This window comes from Populus nigra, chromosome 7, assembly GCF_951802175.1.
Source record: "Populus nigra chromosome 7, ddPopNigr1.1, whole genome shotgun sequence".
NCBI lineage: Eukaryota > Viridiplantae > Streptophyta > Magnoliopsida > Malpighiales > Salicaceae > Populus > Populus nigra.
Window position 1 is genome coordinate 7714802 of NC_084858.1, and position 18249 is coordinate 7733050.

Here is an 18249-nt window from a genome sequence, read left to right on the forward strand (position 1 = left end):
TAAAAAATAGTCTTTTCTCATTTCAAACACATGCATTTAAGATCGGTAAGCTTTGCTCTTTTTTTTTCATGTGATCGTACGAAATGGTTCTCATTATTCATTCAGCTAAAACTAAACATTGAAGTCATCTCATGTTGTTTGGGTTGTTTTCATATTTTCTAGGTGTTTAGTCACCTTTCTAGGAGATCACTTAAATTTCTAGAACATGTCTGCTAGAACAAACACCAATTTGATTTCTGTTTTTGTACTAAAACTTTGATTTTTCTAAAAACCTTTGAGAAAGCATGAGATCATGCATAGTTTTTGAAGAAATAGGAAACACACCAAAGAATTCTTGGTATAGTGAGTTTATGAATTGATAGAACTTTCAGGATTCCTCAAAGTGTAAGAATGAAGACAATCATGAACATAAGAAAATGCATGATATCATTAAAAAGAAGGGCCTATTTAACAGAAAAAATCTTGTGATATTATGAGTCAAATTGCCAACAAGACTAAAATAGGTTAAATATGACAAAGTCAAAACACTTTTGCATACATGATTAAATAAAGGCAATTACTTTTTGAACACAATAGGAGCAGGTTCCATCTTCTAATTCTAGTACACCTTTCTTTTGGTCAGCCTCCTTACAAAAGCTATTGCAGGGATCTCATCTATGGTGTGGAAAGAAACTAAGTGTTTACTCGAGTAAGCTGGCGACGCGGGCCTTGTTAACCTTTAGAGACTCCAATCGTTCTTAGAAATGAGCATCATGGTGGGCACGCTCTTCACCATAATGGTTGGAATTTGAGCAAGTAGACCATGTGATGTCTACCTTATCAGACAATGTGTTGTTTGATATTTTTTTCAAGAAAAATTAAGACAGATGATATGTCATCCGCTCCGGTTGCAAACAAAAAAAGTTTAAAGGCCCAATCACGTGAGACTTGACAAAATGGGCTAGGCGAGCTGGCTTGACCTTTGCTTTTTTTTTTTCTAATTCTTTTTTAAAATTAATTATTCTTTTTTATGATTTTTTCTCTAATCTTTTTTAATTTATATTTAAATTAGTACACCTTCTCTCTTTCATTTTGTTTGGAGAGCCTCTTTTAAATGATAATTATTTTTTTAATTATGCATTTAAATTTGAAAAAAGTTTCTGATTCAAAATAAAAAGAAAATTATTTTCAGATAATATTTCTAATTTATGCAATTTTGCATGATGTTTTTCCCCCTTTTATTTTTTTTATCAATTTAATTTGTGTCTCCACTTCTATTATCATTTGCTTAAATAAAAAAATTATTTAATAAATAAATTTAGCAAACACAACCGAATAAGTGTCTCGTCTTTCAAGATTAAATATTTTGATCTATACTTATCTCTTGATTTTTTAAGTTTTATTTTTAGGTATCGTTGATGATTTTTTATTTATTTATTCACACACATAGTTCTTGATTTATTTAATTACATGTAATCATAAAAAAAATTATTTGAACTTAGATTTTTTAAGTTACAAAAATGTGTTGAAAAAAACTTCATATATAATTTTTTTATAGGAAATAAAAATATCTAACTTGCAGCAAAGCGTGGGTCACATAACTAGTTTTTCAATATTGGTTGTTGGAACACTTTAAATCATAGATATAAAATCTGGCCCAACCCGACGAGTCAACCCGGGATCCAGGGCGTTGGTCGGGTTTCAAATGGTCAAAACCCAGGCTTACAATTAGCCTGATCAAACCCGAGTGACGCGACTTTTTTTTTACATTTAAAAAAAAACTCAAAAAATATAAAATTAATTTGTGAATACTTGGCCTCACATATTTTTATATGGTCTACATCCCCATGAAATGTTCTTAACTTTTCCATGTGAGATAATTATATTTATGAAATGTTTCTTAACCTTTACATGTGGGATAACTATATTTATAGCCTATATCCACGCGAAATGCTTCTTAACTTTTGCACGTGGGATAGCTATATATATAGCCTCTATTCACATGGATTTTTATTTTATTTTTCCTTATGGAATAACTATATATATATATAGACTACACACACATGAAATGTTTCTTAACTTTTTCATGTGAGATAGTTATATATAGCATATATCCACATGAAATATTTCTTAACTTTTCCATGTGAGATAGTTATATATAACATATATTTATTTCTTAATATTTTCATGTGGGATATTGAAACCTTGATTTTTTTTTATTTTTTCCGGGTTGACCTGGGTCAACCCGTCTGACCTAGCCCTTTAGCCGAGTCAACTCCGGGCTGGGTTTAATAACTTTGTTGTAAATAGTTCTTAAGATTGTTGTTCCTCTTTACTCTGATGATTTGGGTTTTACAAAACATAAAATATGCATATAAATCAACAACCGAAAGAAAAATCAATTTACAGTACCTGCTGACAAAAAATAAATTTGAAGAAATAGATTGATGTAAAGATCAATTATTTGGCTTTAAAATAATTTATTGCTTGCTCTCTGGTGGTTGCAGTGTAATTGCAATATCTTACTCAATTTTTTATTTTTGGTAGCACAACAAAAAAATAAATGGCGAACCAAATATTATATAGTACTCTTTATAAAAAGAAATTTGACCAAAAGAATGTAAATGAGTTTTAGAAAGATTAAAAAAAAAATTATTATCAAAATCATGTTAGAATTATCTCTTTTTAGGACAATTCTGACAGTTAAATTTTCAAGTAACTTTTAAAATAAAAAAATATAAACTTGCACAACTTCATTTTAAAAAGAGTTTAAAGGGACATAATTTTTCATTCATACCCTAACAATAACATTAACAATGGTCGCATCTACAGATAGGACAAAAAAGCAATATTTTGTATTGTTTATCGAAACAAATACGAGAGAAGTAAAGTCATTTTTCATGATTTATTTTAGATTCTTCATATATGGTTTGTTTCTAATCAAATCGGAAAGTATACCTAGAAGGAAAACTGTTATAATAATGCCATCTAGTCATATCCTGAAATGAATATTTTGCCTCGGAAATCAATAGGACTGCATATTTTACTGATATAGTATTTAATTATATATAGTTGTATTTTAATTTTATATTTCATGAAAGTATAAACTAGATATTCATTTTTTTAGCTTCCAAAATATTTTTTATTTACCTCTGAATTACATTAAGTTTTATTTTCTTTCTTAATCTTATTTCAATTGCAGGCACAACAGAATAGCCTTCTCTAAATTCTTAAATCTAAGGGTCATGATTGAGTAATGTTTGGGAACGCGGCTGCGGCTGCGTTTCTAAAAAATTTGAAATTTTTTTTTTGTTAAAATTTAATATGATTTGTATGTTTTAAATTGTTTTGATGTGCTGATATCAAAAATAATTTTTAAAAAATAAAAAAACATCATTGGCATATATTTTAGCACGAAAAGTTATTTAAAAAGGGTCCGCAACCACACTGCCAAACACGCAGCTCAATTCCTGATCTAAAACTCTCGACACACACTCACAAATCTTACATCTATAAATTCAAAAAACAATCAAATAAAAGGATTAAAATACAAAAAAATACAACAATCAAATTACAAAATAATGATTTAAATGTTTAATTTATTTTTGTTCTTTTTATTTTTTATTCTTTCACAGGAATTAATTATGATATAACTATATAATAATAAAGTTTTAGTTTTTATTTTTAAATAGTAAGATCCAAAATCTAACTTGCAGCTTCAGCAATTATACTAAAAATAACTCGCAGCTTCAGCTTCATTTCTGTGTATCAAGCAAAACTCTACCCTGTTCTTGTGATATTTATGCTGTAGAACGGTTTCCGTGGACTCTTAATATAGTTATATTATTATCTGATATGTTTCAAGATCGTGAATAAAGTTAATTTAAGTTGATGCAGTTAATTTAAATTTTTTTAAAAAAAAATCATAATGTTGTTATTAAAAAAAAACATTTTTTTTTTCTGATCCTACCTAACTCAAGCCTGAATTGACGGTGGGTTACAAGGCTGCTAAGTTTTTTTTTAATGCAAACAAGTCCCCTTCTTAATCAAACCACATTATTTTTGTACAAATTTCACAGAAAGCTAAGGGCACACTGCGTAATTCACACGCTGTTTCCCTCATCCGTTCTGTAAGGCATCAACCCACTAAGCAAAGATCATGAAAGGATTCTTTTTATTGGTAACAAAAAAAACCTCTTAGTCTGTTAGCTGTGAGCTACCACTTGAGTAGACATTACAAATGCCTCCATTCATGATTCCAAAAAAGAAGAAGAAGAAAAGCTGAATAGCGGCCTTATCAGTCTGCAGCGACGGAATGGCTTTTCCAGCCCAAGATGATAACAAAAAAAGGCCGAGACACGAGACAGAAGCAGAGAAGAGCAGAAAAGCATTCCAACAGCTGCAAAATAACATGAAGATCCAGTTAAGAAAATTCACCAAACAAGTTTTGCAGTCAGAATCACTCCCACAAATTGCCAAATCGTCTCAAGTCTCAACAGTAGATATGATGGCATCATTTCACTTTTGGAGCCATAGTGAGTGACAAGGGGGTCCTAGAAATTTTGAATACACATCTTAAGGATGCAATAATAAACCACCACTGCTCAACCAACACGCCTTTGAAGTACGTGTGCAGTTCTGGGCCATTGGCTTTAACAAGATCACAAATGACTAAGATTAACACACCAGGAAAAGAAATCTCTAAGAAGCTACTCTTTCCACTTTTCTTGTTTTCCAATATATGGACTAATCTCAGAACGGGTGTTTTGTTCTTCGATGAAGAACAAATTATACAGGAATCGGCTATTATTTATACAGCAAAAAGAAATCAAGAGATATTGAAACAAGTAAATTATTCACCTGATTGGTAAAAACCAATTGAGTGAAGATACAAACCTACATATAAGTCAAGCTAATCTCCTCAGTGCCACTGGTGAGAACAAAAGAGTTGATCAAATTCATCCCCGCCTATTCATCATCTTCTGAATCTGCAATTGTATGAAGAGAGGTTAATAGCTCCAAGTCAAGATGATAAATACACAAGTCAAGATATATGAAGTGGAGCGAGATAATGAACTCATAATGCAATTGAATGTTCCTGATAGCATGTACTAGGGACTGTTCAAGAACTCATCATATTGTTGGAATAAGGTGATGCCTAAGGGCAGCGTCTTTAAAGTTAAGTTTTAACAACTTCCACCTTCAGCCTCTATGCTCAAAGCAGCAGAAGTGAAAAAAGGTGAGGACGAGGGGATTCTAAGACTCTGAAGGCAACCATAGACATAGAGGCTGACCTTCTCATTCTGCTTTGAAATTTTCCGTTCATGTTCCAAATTCAGTGGTAAAATTAGAAGAGTAGAAGGCTTACCAGATCTTATATCTTCTCCTACTCTTCCTCTGTTTCTCAGCTGTCTCATTATCATTGAGTATATCAGGATCCACCAGTAGATGTGGAAAACAAGTAACATCAGCAGCATTGTATTGAAGACATAGTACAGTAATTTGTCGTAGGCTAGTGATAAATCCAAAAACTCCACCAATTCATAGCTGACAAATACCATCCGTATAGTGGATAAGAAAAAAGGAGCCAAAATTAATGAAATTAAGTCATCTACCACGAGGACAAACCTTGTTGCTTTGATAATCCAAAAGGGAAAGAATACCAGTCGTAGTATGACCCATGAGATGGCAAACAGCCCAAATAAAATGCTTGCACCAAGCTCCTTGCCAGAATATTTGAAAACTTTAGCAGCTTCTAAGAATACATCACTTGCATCATGCACAGCGCAGATAATCGTTCCTATCCGGAAAAAACTGAATGGCAAAGTTTAGAGCTTAATTTCTCATTGGATGTCTCCAAATAAAATATTACTTAAACAGTATTAATAGCTACTCTTGTACAGAAATCAAAAGAGGGGCACAAGAGTAGAACTACAAAGAGCTCAGTTCTTCTTGCATAGAACTACTCTCACAAGCTTTGCCATCTCAATCTAAATATACTTGTAAAAGACTAGCAATAAAGAAAAAGGAAGAAAGATCAAGAACAACTGGATGCACTTGATAATAATGGAAGGTTTAATTGAGCTCAACCTGGAACATTATCGTGTACAGATACCAATAGAGGGGCACAGATTTCAAGCTCTAAACAGCTCGGTCTTGCATACAACTTCTCTAACCAGTTTTGGCATCTCAATCTAATAGGCTTGCAAAAAGTCTAATAATAAAAAGGAGGAAGGAGGAGACCAGGAGAATCTGCTAAACCTGAAGAAGACTCCATTCAGTATTAATGAGCCATCAGCTAATGAGTTGGTTGCAAATTATAGTAACTAGCATTCAACTCTAGGAAAATACGATAGATTTTATCATCTATGCAGCTAATCTTCTTTTCATGTTGCGAAGCTGTTGTTTCCTATGGAAAACCAAAACTGATTATGGATACCAAATAATAGCAAAAATCATCCCCCTCCACTGTAATAGAAATTAAATGTCAAAGGCCACAACATCATTGAATTAGTGAGGTACACATGCTCAGGAGAGTTAATCTGAGAGCAACCATAGGTCAATCTCATACCTTAACATGAACAAAAGCCTGGGAAATGCATCTTATATAATTTGCAAGAAAACAGCTTAAGATAGCATCATTGATAGGTCCAGCTGATTTTGAAATGTTTCAACTGACATTAACTATCAGAGTAAACATATATAAAACAGCTTCAGAGGCATGTCCAAACTTGTGCTGTATCAAAAATTAAAATACAGGAGACAATGGCAAATGGGGGACCATAAAGAAGCAACAAGATGAGATTCTCAACAGATTAGAGACAATGACGAAACTGGGAAAGAATTTGCGTGTATGTTATGCACTGCTGCCTCACAACTCAAGAGTACCAAAGCAAAGACTGAATTATTACCTTGTACTGTATGAGTATCCAATCAGTATAACTGTAATTACATGATGAGACATCATCACAGAAAAATCTTTCCTTCTAGTTTCCCAAATAAGGAGGGCAGCAATACTGTATATGTAGAATCCACATTGGCACATGTAGAAAAGCATTATTGGAAACCTGAAATAAAAATGGTTCACGTCAATAGAAAAAACTAATACCCCCTGATGTGGCCCACTTAGAAGTAACCCTAAAATAAGAAGCCTCTTATGCAAGCACAATTATCAGGGAAAGCTTGATAGTCCATGCCAGAAAATGCATATCTTCCATCCTTACCATGTCAATTATGCATAACAATATAAGCAACTATCACCACCAGCTGCAAAAAGTCATTGCATATTAATCACTCACCCCAATTCTTGATGTGGCCAGCCTCTGAAGTACTCTTTTGTATCTCTGAACCATGGTTCGTTGCAGGTAATTTTTAGAACACATATTTCAACAGTAGCATAGTATGTCAGCTTCCACATAGATTCTGAGCATTTTACAATCGTTGCCTCATCAATCCTTGATGAAATAGCTTTGGCTTTACTATACAACAACCAAATGGCCAGCTTCTGAGAAATGAGAAGAATTTATTAGAATCCTATGTATAAAGGGACCGAGTACCCATATATATATTTGTCTATGCAAAGAGTCACAGCAGGCAAGAAACAGAGCAAGAACTATGATAAAATGGTTATACTGGGCACAGATATCTATCCTGTATTATCAGAAAAATAAATAATCAATATTACTATTAGCATAAGTTAGAGACTTCTGCCCCAGCATATCCATGGCCTTTTCACACAATAATTCTAACCTCTCACAGTCAGCCAAGGTCACTTGCAAATAAGAATTTCTTCAGAACTGTAAGCAACTCCTTAGTACAAAATCAAACATTGCAACAGCCTTAACTGCATAGCTCAATGTGTTTCTAATAGAGGAAATAACAATCCATGCTATTTTACATTTTAAAGCCTTAATAATGATCCTCCAAAAGAACAAACCTTAAAAGTTTTTTTTCTTTTCAAGCATTGCAGCAACTCATTAAGTCAAGCACTATCATGAAAGATTAATGCATGTTGATTTCATAACTAATCTTTTTCCAGAAAAAAAAGCAAGGAAATGAAAATCAAACGAGATCTATGTTCATACAGCTGTCCTCTAATGAAATGAAAAAGAAAGGGAGAGATGATAGAAATCTCCAAGGATATATCCTCCTAAAAAACTGAGCGGATAGAGGAAATGGGAGAAATAATACACAACGCACCAATTTCTGAAGCTGCACTGATGCGTTATAGGATGGAGTGGATAAAAAATCCAACCCCAAATTGGCTCAAACATAAGCACTCTCCAGCAATTTCACCATAAACAAGAATGTACTACGATGCACCATAACTGTTGCAATTGAAAATCATACGTAAACCATGTGGCAGTGATTTGGCAGCAACTCCTATAGCTAAAAGCAACTGCAAGAACTATAATTCCATCCGGGCATAACAAAATGACAAGTAGCCATTCTGAATGGCATACCTGAGGGTCGATCTCCTTTTATATGTTCTTAGCCTACGATATCCCACGGATTTAGAACTGCTCATGATAAAAGTAAGTTCAAGCTACTACTCAAACAAAACGCGCAAAAAAAAACAAGAAAAGAAAAGAAGGTAAGAGCTACCGCAATTTACTTCTTTTTCCGAGAAAATCAATCCAAACACACTTTATTTTTCAGAACAATTTTGACAAATTATCAACAAATAATTTCAATTAAAGTGAAAATTACTTAGAATCGAAAACCTGTGCTTCATTTTTAGCTTAATTTAAACTCATTCTTCATACACCAAGCTCAGATTCCAATAAAAATCCTCAAATCAAAACTAATTCAAAAATAGATTATCCTAAACAGGCAAACAAAAAAATTAAAAAAAAAAGAGGCAAAAAATAACTAATTGAAAAAGAGATGCAAAGAAGACTTACTCGAAAAATGAATCTGTCTAATACGAAGCGAGCAAGGAAGAAACCAAAAGCGAAATAAATGGGAAGAAGGAAATGCGAGGGGTTTGCAGAGCCATTGAGGGTCAAGATCGGGTCCATGCGAGAGATCTCCAACCAAGATTGTAGAGTTAAGCATCAATTACTGCCATCAATCCTCTCTTAATAATCCTAATTAAGAGCAAAACACCTCTACTATTACACGCATTTTACTAATTTTAGTAAGAAAGAAAGAAAATGTTTTTTCCTTTTTTTCTTTTTGGGATTTTTATGCGGTGAAAAAATAGGAGGCTAGGAACAATCGGATCTCATTGTGTGTCCGTGATGAGAGAGAGTAACATCAGACTAGTCCCTAATCTATGCAGAAGCTGTTAGTTATACCCCACCCCCCAACTTATTTTTTTATACGCGGTGTCTCAGAAATTCTCAATCAAGCCTCCTCTAAAAATTCACTAATTAACTAATATTCTAAAACGTGTGAGAAAAGTTATGTAGTTTTTCTATATATATATTTTTTCATTCCTCTTAAGTGTTTTTTTCCAACATTATTTTTTAAAAAAATTATTTTTATTAATTTTATTTTTTTATTATTGAACTAGTTGAGAATTTAATTGTATAGTTTTTTCTTTAAAACATTATCGATAGCTACAATGTTTTTTCACATGGTTTTTGTTTTGTTACAGTATTTTTTCAAATGTTTTTTTTTAATTATCTTTTTTGAATTTATTTTTTTAATATTGAGATGGTTGAAAATTTAGCTTTGTAGTTTTTTTCTTTAAAACATTGTAGATTGCTACAGTATTTCCCTACATAGCTTTTCTATTTTTTTATGATTTTTTTCAAAATTATCTTTGTCGATTTTATTTTTTTAATATTAAGCTAGTTGAGAATTACACATGTAGCTTTTTTCACAAAACATTGTGGATTGGTATAGTGTTTCCCTACATGAACCTTTTTTTCTTTTGTATTTTTATATGATTTTTTTCAAAATTGTTTTTATTGCTTCTATTTCTTTTTAATATTAAATTGTTTAAGAATTTAGCTTTGTATTTTTTTTCTTTAAAACACTATGGATTGTTACAGTCATTCCCCACATAGTTTTTTTTGTTATGATTTTGTTTAAAATTATCTGTTAATTTTATTTTTTTAATATTGAGCTGATTGAGAATTACAACTGTATATTTCTTCACAAAACACTATAGATTGTTATAGTGTTTCCCTACATGATTTTTTTTTCTTTTATTTTTTTATATATATTTTTTAAATTATTTTTGTAGTTTTTTTAAAAAAAACCATTATAGATTACAAGAGTTTTTCTTTATATAATTATTTTTATATTTTTTTATAAATTTACAATAATGCCCAAGCATGCTATAAGTATGCAGCAGCAGACGGGCATGGCATCTAGTATTTTCTATCCAAAGTGACTATTCCACGTAAGAAAATGCTCGCACATTTTGAAGAAGCTTGACATCTGACGTTGAAAATTCGAAGGGGTGGGTGGTTGATGGGGACGGGGCACTCTTAATTTTAGAGCAGCATTTATAGTTAGCCTCGAATGAGGGGTTCAGCAGCTGCAGTGGTGTCGAAAGATCCACGTGTTAGTGCTCCGACTGACTGAGTGAATCCTTGACGGGAGAGGTGCTTTTCTCGTGAGCTGGTTTGTTTTTGGTTCCGTTATTTTATATATTATTTCCCAACTGCTAGCGTTTTCCCCGGCAACCGAAAAACAAACACCATAACCGAACCTGCCACCTGTAAAGGTTTGAAATCCTCGCACGTGCGCTTTAGCTCTACATTTTGCAACTCATAGTGTTCTTTAACGAACATTCAACCTTTAATGACTATTAGAGGACATTATTTTTTTAATGTGTATTTATTGAATCTCTCGATGAAATACAAAAGGCAAAGCCATTGGACAATCCCATGTGTGATTTTTGGATCGAGGCCAAAATGCATGGTAATGTGCCAGAAATAATTCAAGTATTTTAGGAATATTCGCATGGATATTTTTAGAATACTATGAGTTATTTTCTAATGTGTCAGAATGACCTGGGATTAAAAAAATAATCATAATAGAAGACACAACACAGATCATTTCAACCTCATAAGCGGCCACCCCTACACTTCTGTTTAGATAATCCCAAACAAATGTGCTTGTCAGGATTTAAAAGGGTATTCAGAATTGGTATAGATTTTTTTAAAAGTAATTTTTATTTAGAAATATATTAAAATAAGATTTTTTTTAATTTTAAAAATTTATTTTTAATATCAGCACATCAAAATAATTTAAAAATATTAAAAAAATAATATAAAATAAAAAATTAATCAAATTTTAATGAAAAGAAGTTCAACCACAACACAAAATAAGCATTTAATGTTACTGATTCAAAGCCACTGTAATTTGGCAAAAAAGAAATGAGATGCTTGAAAATTTAGTTATTAAATTTAGTTTTGCTCAGTGATTAACTCCATTAAACTTGGATGGCTTAACATATTAATACACATCTTAATTAATTTAGTCAATTCTAGATAAAATTGATTGGTTCAACTCCATAAAATTATTTATGTAACGATTCTAATTTTTTTAATATAATTTTATTAAATTTCAGCAGAGTTTTTTTTATATTATCAATATCAAGTTATCACTCAATAATATCATAACCGAAATCAATCAATATAATACTTGTCCCATCATGTGGGACTATCTCAATTCATTCATCACATCAATATTTTATTATCTATGATATTCATTCAATTAAATAAAAAAATAACAATTTTCATTATAACAACTAATGAAAAATAATACTAAACAGTGAAAAATAAAGATTTACAAAAATATGAATCATGATATTCGAATGTGATTCATATTTTTAGGTACATGATCCTTAGTTATATTCGATAAGTAAACACGATTAAATTACAAAATTATATTAAAATAAAATATTTGTTTGTTCCATGATTACATCATATAATTAAACAAAAGACATAAATATGTCCTAATCAACGCAATGAGACGAGGTACATAAAAATTTATTACATAATTTTATTAGGTAAAATCTGCGTTACAATCAATGATGATTTATTTATATGGCCTGCACATGTATATGCTTAAGGTTCCCAAGGGGTGTAGCGTGATGGCAAAGGGCTTGAAATCTGCATAGTAGGTCTCGAGTTCGAGTTAGGGCGTGCACCTCTTGTAAGAACATGGAACAACCAGAGTTTTACTCGCTCACCTGGACCGACAAAGTGTGCTTTCCGGAAAGTAAGGTTTCCTCGAATCCAAAAAAAAAAATGTATATGCTCAAGTATTCATATAATCCTTTTTCTTCAATACCGTTCATAACAAAAACTTCAAACATGACAGAATCCATCATTAATTCATTTCTCCATCTATTTTATCACTAAATTATCTAAATTCTTTAAATTGCTCAACACTTCATGTACTAACCCATCATTCCAGGATTTAGTTTCTTTAATTTCTCATTCAGCAAGACTCTAGTCACGAATTTTATTATCTAAGAAATTAGCTTTCTCAATCCGCCCAGGACTAATCCCATTAACCAAAAATTTATCTCCTCATTTCACCTAGTAAACAAAGCACCAATCTCATTAACCAAGAATTAGTTTTTTCATCCGTCTAGTAACTAGGATACTAATCCCATTAACTAAAGATTAATTTCTAAATCCACCCATTAAGCAAGATACTGATCCTATTAACCAGGATTACTTTCAACAATTCACTATTCATTTTTTTTTATTTAACAATTCACTAATGATCAAATCACTAATAAATTTCTAGAAAGTGATGGGCGCCTACCTGATACTTGTGTAAATAACACAGTTCCTTGTTGTTGATTGTATTTCACAACCTTTCTTGTACCACTAAAATTAATAAATCACTAATCATTCATTTACTATAAGAATCAACTTCATCTTCCATATAAAATTCAATTTTTCACTCATTCATGTTAATATGTCGTTATTGTCATTTATATTGTTAATTTATAATTGTTTTCTTCTTTCATTCAAATTTCCAATTAAAAATCAACATAACTCATACTATTTACGTATGTCTTAATTTAACCAAATTTAATATTCAAACATATGCTTATTCATAAATGGAGTGAAATTTCCTCTTTGATTCTTTACTTTTTTATTTATTTTTAAAAAAAAACCTACAACAAGTCAACCAATCCAAGTTACATATCCTTTCTCCTCTATTTTTTTTTTAGAACTCTAATTTTTTCCCTTCCATTTACGTTTATATACATGCCATTTAACACAATTTTAATCAATTACATTAATTCTTCAAATTTTATTTCATACTTATAAATATCATTCAATCACAAATTACATCACTACAACAATTCACATCACAAATCCTCATTTTCACATAATATTAACAATTGTATTTTTTCATCATAGTATAAAATTTCTCTTATTATTAATCGGGTTAAAATCTTATTTGAGTTTTATAATTTTTTTTCTTGTATGAAATAATGTCGTTTTTATTATTTTATTCTTGCATATTTGTTTTTATTTTTTAAAATTAAAATAATATTATTTTAAATTAAATCTAAATTAACTTGTTAATTTACCATCCAATCATAAAATTTATGAGCTGCCTCAGTAAACCCAAAACCCAAATCATGAATTGTTTAATAATCAAATAAACTAGGACCCTGCTCAATCACGCTGTGTTTCACCATGGAAATGATTTTTAATTCAAGAGAGAGAAAAAAAATTATCGTATAAAAAGCATGTAAAAATTGATTTAAATAGAAACATGCATCTCTCTCTCTCTCTCTAATCAGCTAAAAAGTGTTTTAACTTATATTCACAGGAAAGTCAAACAAATCCTCAGATATTGTTTGTTAACGTGGCTGCATCGTATTTTTTTAAAAATGTTTTTTAAATTAATTTACTTTTTATATTTTTAAAATATTTTGATATATAAAATCAATAAAACATTATTTTACTATATTTTTAAATAAAAAAACACTTTAAAAAACAAATTATACTATAATCTTAAACACACTCTAAATTAACATGAAGAAATGATATTCATCCAGTTGATGATGGACAGGTGATTGAAATTGTAGCATTTTTTATTTTAAAAATATATTTATCAAAATATTATCTTTTAAATGATGCAATAATTCATTTAAATTACAAATCAATATCATAGTAAAAGTCAAATCATCCTAAACCTTTTTCTTATGAATACAATTCAAGGATAGCCTACATCACGGCACACTTTTAAATTATTTAACATAAACATCTTTTTCTTTGAAATTTTATTTCTAATTACTTAGCAATATTCCATTTATATTTTTAATTAATCCATATCATTTCTAAATCAATTAACATTTTTATTTAAATTAGGGGTTTACATAAACTTTGTAACTCTTTGTTAATAGTTATTACCAATTTGTTTATCATGTTCTTAGGACAGAATGAATAAAACAATTGTAAAAAATTAATATATAAATTGTTGAAAACTTTTTGATAATGTGATGAAACTTAATATAATAGTTTAAATTTGAAATATCATTACTTACTTATTTACTTGCACAATACTTTAAATTAAATCATAAATGAGCTGTATTTTATTTACTAGATAGATTTAATATAAAAAATTAACTTGATATTAAAAAATAAATTAAATAAAAAATCCACCTTGAAGGATGGAATTGAAACAAAAAAACAACAAATCAAAAAATAGGATTAAAAAACCCAAAAAAAATTAAAGCTCTATATCAAAGATGAAATTAAAAAATAAAATAAAAAAAGGCCCACAAAACTTTTATTATATGATAGAAAATATAAAAACTTATTTATTATCAAATAAATACTGAATAATAAAATTAAATAAAAACTACACATTAAATGAAAAAAAAAAACAGATGGAAAAGCCCAAAAAAAAAATCTAAAGATAAAAAGTAAAAAAATAAATTCAAATGACCAGTACAAAAACCCAAAGGACCTGTCACTACAAAGCCCATATGCGTGGGCTCGGGAGCTTAGGCTTTTTTTATTTTATTAATTTTTATTGTCTGCACCTTCTTCTTCTTCTTCTTCTTTTTTTATGAAGAAAAGAGGGATAGATGATTGTCTCCTCAAAACTAATACAACACTCTCCCTCGTCTGGAGCCGTAATCTTCTTATTACTCTCACGTGTTAAACACTAAATCATGACACTAAGATTGTTAGCTAAACGATTAAAAAAAATATCAAATCGGTTCATTGTTTGTATAAACAGATAAACTGACCCAGATCTTTTAGCTGCATTGATAATTATTAGTTCTGGTAATTAGAACATCAAGCTATCAAAATACGAGAATCATTCATTAATTCAATTTACACAGGCCATAGATTGACAATGGGATAATTGGGACAATTCCCATAAAGACTCTTCCTCACGAGAAGCAGCATGAGAAATATTAGGGTAAAATATCTAGTAGTTAAGAGATAGGGACCCCATGTAAAAACTAGAGGGTTGGGTTAGGAGGGTAGAAAATTCTGTGAATGAGAGAAGGCATCTTGAACTCAAGGGTACGTTATCTCCAAAATCTGGCCGGGAGTCCTTGCCGGGGCACCGGAAATGGGCCATATTGAATCCCATTTTGTGATCCCTCCACTTCCCACCTGCAAAAAAGAATTTTATCAATTTTGCTCACAAGATCTCAGATTTCAGCGAGCTAACTGGCCACCAAGAGACGGCCAAACTTGGCAATAAAATGGGATTTTGTCTGTCCATGATACTGTACCTGAATTTGGTCACTATATGATGGATCAAGATGAGTATTTCCAGCTTGGCGATCTCATTGCCAGGGCAAGCATGCACGCCGTTTCCAAATGGCATGAAAGTGTTGGGTTTTGGAGCAACCTGCATCCGCCGGCAACCAAGACAAAAGAAAGTAAAATTTGCTTACAGCTAATATTTAATGAAGATTTCTTTCTTATTTTGTTTTTATCACATACCTCAAACCTTGACGGGTCAAAGATGTGAGGATCAGGAAAGAATTCTGGATTGTGATGAATGTTCCTGAACATTGGCAGCACCTTCCAGCCCTTTGGTATTAGGTATCCTATATATAGCAGCAACAAATTCTCTGTTATATAAGAATATAGCTTTTAAACACCATTATCATCACAGAGAAGTTCTTGCTCGAGTCCTCACCATTGTATTCAACATCAACCACTGCTTCCCTGAATGTGAAAGATATGATGCTCGCCATCCTCAAGCTCTCTAATATAACCTGTAGATTCCATATGATTACTCATTTCTTTGTTAATTAAGCAAACTTCAGGGATAAGAATATCTTGAATGCAAACAGTATTAATTTACCCTATATGTAAGTGGCATGTTTCTTGTCTGTGCCCATGTTAGAGGCTTCTTTCCTCTTCCATTCGCTTCATATATCTCCATTTGTTCTGCCTGGAATGTATTCACAGTTACTCGATTTATTTCAAGAACTAACTTACAAACAATAAATGAGATTTTTCTAGGGATTTCTCACCTTAACAGCTTCTAGGAGTTTCTGGTCATCATGGAGGTATTTCAGAATCCATGTCAGAACACTAGCTGTTGTGTCCTGAGCAGCAAAAAGTACTCCTATAATGTTGTCAGCAATTTGATCTTCAGTTAAAATCTCTCCCTTCTCATTTTTGAAGTTCAGAAGATGACCCAAGAAATCCTTCTCTAGTAGTCTTTTCTCTTTTCTCTCACAAATTATCTCACTTAATATCTGATTAAGCCTTTTCCTTGCCTTTGATAACCATAAAGAAATAAAAAGAAAAGTCAGATTCAAATTCTTATGCGGCTACTATTGACATATATGGATGGATGGTGGACAGGACATTTCTTACCAAAAGAGCTTTGTGGTAAGCAGTTCCTGGAATTTTTGTTGGAAATGAATTGTAACCCTTATCTACTCTGTGGTAGTTGTCACTCAGCATCTCTCTATGGTTGCTGTCCAGGTGACCAAAGATAGAAAGAATGCCGACATCAAAAGAAAACTGTGTGGAGGACCAAAGGAAAAGGAAAAAAATTACTAACCAGAGAATCCTGATGTAAACATAAATTTGAGGACCCAGTGATCAGAAACTCAAAGAAGAACACAACAGCGAAATTCTAATTAGGAACCAATCCATTGCAGTAAAAGGGAGGAGGAATGAGACCATAAGATCACAACCCCATTTTCTTAAATAATAGACAAGTCAAAACTGCATTTAAGTAGCTTGAGCCTTACATATGTACGTTAAAGAGCTAGTCATAAGCCAAGTACTCTATTTTGTTTGGTTAAGAAATAATATTTTATTTAGATGTGAAAAAAAATATTAGTTTACTTTTTTTGGAGCAAACCTTCTTCATTTCATGATATGTGTTGATGATATGCCCACTGGACCATGATTCCAAGGCAGAGATGGCTACGGATTCCACACTGGGAATTAGTTTCCGGATCTTGTCTGGGGATAAAGAACTCTGAACCAACTTCCTTAGAAGACTGTGGTAATCTCCTTGGTGAAAAAAGAGAGCTGAAGGGCCGATCATCTTCTCTTTGCTTTTGGGGTATGTAGGCTTGAACAGGTGAGCATGAGTCACCAGCACAAATCTTGCACCCTCAGGGCTAGCTAGCATAACACAAGGACAGCCAAGTATGTGGCTCTTGAATACTTCTCCATGCCTGAAAAAAGAAAAGAAAAATAACAAGACTGGCTTTGCAAAAGTTCAAATCCATGCAAAGGGGAATCCTGAGAAAGGAAATTAAGTTCATATGGTAATTACTAGAACCTTTTTTGCTTTGTAGCAAAGAAGACATTTGGGTCTTGAGTATAAAGTTGAAGAGTTTCGCCTACATAGGGCCATCCCATTGAACCTGGAGGAAGCTTAGCTCTTTGTTTAGGTATCCTATTCTTCTTCTTCAAGAAAGGATAAGAAAGAAGACTAGAGAGGAAGAAGCATACGTATGCTAGAATTGAAGCAATCTCCATGCAAATGTACCTCTCTCTCCTAAAATTAAAGAAAAATAGTAGCCTCTTCCTCTGTTTCTCTCTGTGTGTTGGATGCTGCTAGGTTGGTTGAGAATGTTATGCGATCGATGCGAGTGGTGGTGATTATATATATAGAGGAAGGGGGAAGTTGATGGAGACAAAACAGCAGTGTTGGGGGGAGATTTTGGCAACTTGTTATTAAGGGATTGGCCAGATTAGTGTGTTAAGATTTATACTTATCGCAGGTTGCAGTATCAGCATCGAACAAGTTATTATTGACTTTGTATTAGTTTACTAGAAATTAATCATTCCATGGACATATTAGGAATACTAAATGGTCTGATCTTTGATC

The 18249-nt window shown here is 31.7% G+C and overlaps 2 protein-coding genes across 5 annotated transcripts; both read right to left on the reverse strand.

Moving 5' to 3' along the window:
• Positions 1–4136: 4136 nt before the first annotated feature.
• LOC133699909 (ceramide synthase LOH2-like) lies at positions 4137–9247 on the reverse strand. Of its 4 annotated transcripts, none has more exons than XR_009843340.1 (7): positions 8883–9247; positions 7278–7483; positions 6891–7046; positions 5608–5793; positions 5348–5526; positions 4880–4967; positions 4137–4378 (listed from the first exon to the last, which is right to left on the reverse strand). XR_009843340.1 is itself a non-coding variant. In XM_062123428.1 (6 exons), exons 1-6 carry the CDS (start codon positions 8997–8999, stop codon positions 4948–4950), a joined length of 864 nt encoding a protein of 287 aa, XP_061979412.1. In that variant the 5' UTR covers positions 9000–9247; the 3' UTR covers positions 4674–4947. The 4 variants fall into 4 exon arrangements, 1 of the variants encoding a protein (XP_061979412.1); XR_009843339.1 differs by having other exon boundaries at positions 4876–4967; XR_009843341.1 differs by having other exon boundaries at positions 4840–4967.
• Positions 9248–15227: 5980 nt separating this feature from the next.
• LOC133699004 (abscisic acid 8'-hydroxylase 4) lies at positions 15228–18048 on the reverse strand. The gene is made up of 9 exons (XM_062122128.1): positions 17698–18048; positions 17269–17590; positions 16773–16922; positions 16424–16672; positions 16252–16341; positions 16084–16162; positions 15885–15991; positions 15671–15789; positions 15228–15548 (listed from the first exon to the last, which is right to left on the reverse strand). Exons 1-9 carry the CDS (start codon positions 17895–17897, stop codon positions 15461–15463), a joined length of 1404 nt encoding a protein of 467 aa, XP_061978112.1. The 5' UTR covers positions 17898–18048; the 3' UTR covers positions 15228–15460.
• Positions 18049–18249: the final 201 nt, after the last annotated feature.